The sequence below is a fragment of the Pteropus alecto genome, unplaced genomic scaffold (genome assembly GCF_000325575.1).
Source record: "Pteropus alecto unplaced genomic scaffold, ASM32557v1 scaffold3, whole genome shotgun sequence".
Lineage (NCBI taxonomy): Eukaryota > Metazoa > Chordata > Mammalia > Chiroptera > Pteropodidae > Pteropus > Pteropus alecto.
The window spans coordinates 31,011,214-31,016,879 of record NW_006442484.1 but is presented as its reverse complement, the minus strand read 5'-3'; the positions used below and the strand labels follow the sequence as shown (position 1 = coordinate 31,016,879).

At 34.6% G+C, this 5,666-nt stretch overlaps 1 protein-coding gene across 1 annotated transcript in view; it reads right to left on the bottom strand.

The window, feature by feature from the left end:
- The window catches only part of GPD2 (glycerol-3-phosphate dehydrogenase 2), a 124,823-nt gene that overhangs the window by 75,316 nt on the left and 43,841 nt on the right, over positions 1-5,666 (bottom strand). The window contains 1 exon segment of the mRNA XM_015596579.1: positions 3,122-3,293. Within this exon segment, the coding sequence (XP_015452065.1) occupies positions 3,122-3,293 (172 nt within the window).

Below are 5,666 nucleotides of genomic sequence, written 5' to 3'. Positions count from 1 at the left end.
TATAGAAGGGGGGAGAGAGAGAGAGACTTTCAATTATTTTAAAAGACAACAATCAATATGCCAAGACATATTAAAAGTACATCATTTTCTTAGCTTAGATGTTCCTAATTACAAAAATTATAAATTTGGTCAACATTTAGGCCCTGGAAACACTTAATGCCTCAAAATCACCATCATCACTATCATTACTCACAATCATCTCCTAATTAGTTAACATCCTGATCACTACTCAATGTCCTTCGACACTCAAAGAAAAAATGTATTTGTTCAGTAAATATTAATATATTACAAGCTACTTGAGGGCAAGGCTACGTCTTCTTGGTCTTTGAATTCTCAGAGCTGGTTTAGTATTCGGCTCACAAACAGTATGATTTTCAATAGAAGAAAAAAAACTGGAAACAACCTAAAGAATCATTAATAAGAATACCCCTGTGTTGAATTTTTCAGCCATTAAAAAGAATATATACATGTAAAGATTGACTAAATGTACTGATATTTTAAAAAAAACACTGTAAAAATAGTAACTAGAATATGATATGATCTTGTCTGTATTTTTAAAAAGCTAAATCTTGAAAGTGCACCAAAGTGAGCTCAGGTGAGACTCTTCAAAAGGAGAAAAGGAATAAAAGGCATTTGATAGTGGTTGGTTTATTATTATTTCATTCACAGTCCTTCGACCCACCTTGACTCTTCAAGGGAAGCTGGCTTTCCAACTCCCCTTACCTGCCCCTGCTAGTTCTAGGTCTCCATTTAAACAATTCCCTCTACCTTCATAGACTCTTCTTCCATTTACTCCTTCTATTATCAACACAGTCTGTTTTCAATTCTGGATTCTACCCAATTGTGTATTTTCTCTGCCTCCACTCTGAGCACTACTGGACACACATGGGGACACACACACACACATACACACACACATACACACACACATACACACACACTCACATACTTGTAAATTGTGTAGATAACAATTTACAATTACTAATCTCAGATAAGTAACCCCTTCTCCCTATCACATTCTCCACAAGGTAGTGCTAAACCTTTTCTATATGGAAATCCCCTGCTCCTATCCACAAGTAGAAAACGCAGTGTTTATGAACAGCTCTTCACAGTCACACAAGCCCTCTTATATCTTAGAATCTTTGCCCTTTGTTTCTGTCCCTGAGAAATGTCTCTTACTTCCCTGCCAAAGGGAAGATACATCTCTGATACCCCATTCCTTCTATTTTTCTCCAGACCTTGCTTCATATGCTGCCTTCTATTACTTGCATATTAAAGTTCTCCTCCTGCACAGGCTTTCTCTGAGTTTACGGAAATATTCAGATTGCTTCTATTTTTAAAAAGAGAATAGAAGGAAGGAAGGAAGAAAGGAAGAGAGGAATGGAGGGAAGGAGGAAAAAGGGAAGGAAAGAGAAGGGGAGAGAGGATTTGAAATAAAAAGAATTGCTATATATTTTCGTACATAGCATGAACATAAGTGAAGGCACCAAGAAATATATTTTTCTGAATCCTACAGAGGAAAAGATCCTCTTTAACAGAGAAAATTGTCACCTGGTAAATTCTAATTCCTGGGGTAGCCCCAGGACAACCTGGGATAGTCCCAAACAAGGCCTCCCATTATGCTGGGAATGTACATTCTCTTTCCCAGACCTCCAGGGGGAGAGAGTTGGGTTCAAATACCTTGAGATAACTATAACCATTCTTTCTATCTGCTTTAGTATGTCCAATAATCATCTGGCTCAAATTATAAACCATGGATAGAGATAGGAAATTATATGAAAACTGGGGTTTGCTTGGTAACAGAATATATTTCAGTACCTATATTTTGAATTCACCATTATTTTGAAGTGACAGAAAGAACCTAGGATGTGAAGTCCACCTGTATCAAAACTTAAGTATGGGTCCTGTGCAATTATCCTAAATCTAGGGCACTGTTTTTGTTGGTGTGTGCCTAAATCTTCTTAAATTTATTTCGTTTCTATAAGAATAAATTCTACCAAGTATGTAAGGTAATTAAACCTAGGGTGGCTGTGGTAGTAATTTAATCTGAGAATTACTCCATGTTACAAATTACTACTATTGAGTATAAAATTGTAATGAATATTGAACCCTAACTAAAATATTCAGAGTCAAAATTCCTTGCAGCAGTACACAGCCCATGCCAATATATCGAAGGATATCACAAAGAATTATTTCTCCAGGACAACTGTTTCTAAAAGTCTTTTGCCTTCATGTTAATAATAGCTATAATACTACCTATAATTTATTGAGCTTCTACTTTGTGCGACAAGCACTGTTTTAAGTCCTCTTCATGATTACACATTTAATCCTCTAGACATCATTAACAAATGCTATTTTTTCCTTATTTGAAATATAAGGAACCTTAGAGAAATTAAGTAATTTGCCCTTGTATGTCTGTGTGCGTGTGCATGTGTGTGAACACATACATACATATTTCAGAAACCAGGTGAGCCAGGATATGTACTCAGATTCCCTTGACTCCACACTAATAACCACAGGAAAAAAATTATTTTATTAAACATATCATATGTGAGAGCATTGGTATTATACACTAAACTTTCTTTTCATGTCACATTTCCATTTTTAAAGAACTTCTCATCATGTCTTTCCTAATGCTGACTGTGACAGAAGTATAGGTTAGCAAGTCTATTTATCCATAAAAACTGGAGTTTCCCAAACTGCAGTTCATATTTCATTGGATAAAAATGATTTTAAGAGGTATAAGATGAAGAAGAATTATTTTAATAATTCACTTTCATAAATCTTTTCTATTCTTCACTGACATAAATGTGATTTCAGGTCATATCCAAATATTTTTATTTCATAGAGATGTATTTACTAAGTATTTAAAAAATTAACCAGAACATCAAATCGGTGAATTCATAGGAATACAAAATTTTCTTTTTAAATAAATTCATTTAACTTAAAAAAATGTTACATTTTAAAATTGTACAAGTGCCTATATGGAAAAAATATAAAAGTGCTTCACAAAAGATGCAAAATTAGTAAACACAACAAAGTGCCCACTGTGTATTTATACTGGGAAGGAAAGATGAAACTTTTCTTTATCTGTGTCACATCCATCCGCATCAGGACTTACCTCTGGTGACAGCATCTAGTGCACAGCCGCATCCTGTTGCTCCTCCTCCAATAACAAGGACATCGAATTCAGACGTGTTTTGCAAAGTCAACAGCTGAGCTTCTCTGGAAGGAGGCTCTCTGTTAACAGGTTCTGAAATGAACTCTGCTGCTTCGACATAGGCCAGGCTCATCTGATATAAAAGGAGACCATTTTCAGTTGTTCATCTGGAACGCCAATTTAATAAATTGTACAGTATATAAAAAGAAGAGATTTGTGAGGAAGATAAGGAAAACAGAACTAGACCATAGTCCACAGTCCATATGGAGTTATAGCACCAACAGCCTTGGGTGCGGGAGAGGTCTTTAAAGTCTAGGTGCTTCCCCTCCCAACCCCACCCCAGGAATCACAACTATTGAGGCACGGAACATTTGGTTTCAGATTCAATATATCAACTACTTGTTTTGGTTTCACGTACAGACAAGTTTAATTATTTCCTGCACTGTACAGCAATTTCCAAATACCTTGTCTAAGACAATTTATAAAGAACATAAGGAAATGTTTTTATCCAGTAGCAGCAATTCATTCAAATAACATTTAAAAGTGTTAAAAGGAGGAAGAAAAAGCATTTTATGACTTTCTGCAATTTCTTAATAGTATGTGTTCTTCATTCCTTAACTCCCCTAACAAAAATATATTCTAGTTTGGGGTCTATAAGTTTAAGTCAGTACAATTTTAAAAAATCTGTTTAATAGAAGTTATTAACCAGTTTAAATAATCAGTTAAGGCCAATAAGAATATCTTTCAGTTTTTAGTCAGAGGCTTACTCATTAAGTGTTTTAATATAAAATTACAGATACTATATATTTAATACCCACCATTTCAATTTGGGAAAGCTTTAACTATAATATAATTAAAGCCAGCCATAATCCCTCTAAAGAATAATGACCTTCTCCATTTCTAGTTTCTTCATTAGAATGTAACTTATCATCCTAAATCCAAAACAATGTTGGTCTTTAAAAAAAACAAAAAGCAGTTGCCAGAAGTCAGAGTTAAAAGTCTAGAAAAACAGATCAGTATCTGCTGTTTTTCTTTTTCTTTTTCCCAAATGCTAATAACAAGGTTATTCACAGATATATGACTTCTATATTCTTTTCTTTAAATCACAGCATCAACATTAGCCATAATGGCAGTGTTTTCCCTATTTTGCTGTAGGGGCCATGTATGAAGCTCTGAACCACAAAGACAAAGGTCGTTCAAGAAAAAAGTGATCTTAGCTCTGACCAAGAGACTGTTCTGGTAAATTATTTCTTACTCATTTAAATAAAGTAAACCAAATTGCTCCTTAAAGTTAGATTTAATTATAAGTGAGCCAATCGAATGTCTATAAAAATAAATCCAGAAGCCATATAGTACATTGAAAGAAAACTGAATTAGGGCCAGAGGGTCCTCAGTTTGTCTTAGCCATCTTGTTTACCAGTAATGTGACTTTTGACACAGTATCTCTCTGAGAATTCATTTCTTCATTGGCAAAATGGGATAAAGCCCCTGTGATGTCTATATCTCTATATCTGAGTTGTTCTCAGTCTGAATGAAATATGAAAGTAGTTGGTCAACTACAAAGTATCAACAAAGAGTTATTGTTAATGTGATTCCTTGATAGCACAAAAAAGGGAACTTTTGAAACTTATTTTACTAAGTATCATTCAAACAAAAGGCGATAATCAGGTGACATAATTTTTCAGGATATTAATTCAGATGCCAAGCCACAAAAATTGTATTCTCCTTTATATGACTCCTCCTAATTATTTGCTAACAACCATTCCCCCATGCTCACGTTTACATATATTTAATATAACAAACTACATAAATGTAACTGCTAGGTGCTATGGAAAACATAGTATTTTTCAGTTATGGTCTATGCTTTTCATCATTTAATGAGACGAAAATATATACACACACAAAGATACCGTATATACACACACGCACACACACACACACACATATCTGTATGTGGGTGTGTGTATACACACACACACACACACACACACACACACACACACACACATAACAAGCATGTAAAAAGAACAAATGTCAAAACAAAGAAAAAAGCACCAGGCTATGACCATTCAGATGAGGGAGGGAGAGTCTTCCATTTGAGGATTTCAATTGGGCCATGACAGATGGGTAGGACTTGGACATGAGACTGACAAGTGACTAAACCGCCAGAGCATTTTCACACATCAAAAGAATTTTGCTGACATTTTCTGTTTGGTAAGTTTTCTAGAAATACTTGAAAAATAAGTCTAAGGACTATGTTATGATATACTTCATTAGAACTTGGTAATACTAAAGGCCCCATATTTTACTCTGCTAACAGGTCATAACGATGAATATTAAACTCAACTGAATTTCTTCTCCAACAAAAGTGCTATATCTGATGAACATCTCTCATGCCTTGTGGGTATCTCATTCCATTGACTACATTGTTTTTCTGTCCTCATTCCCTACCTTGTCCTTCTCACCAACCCACTCTAACCTGTCTTTAATAATATTAATAAATAAT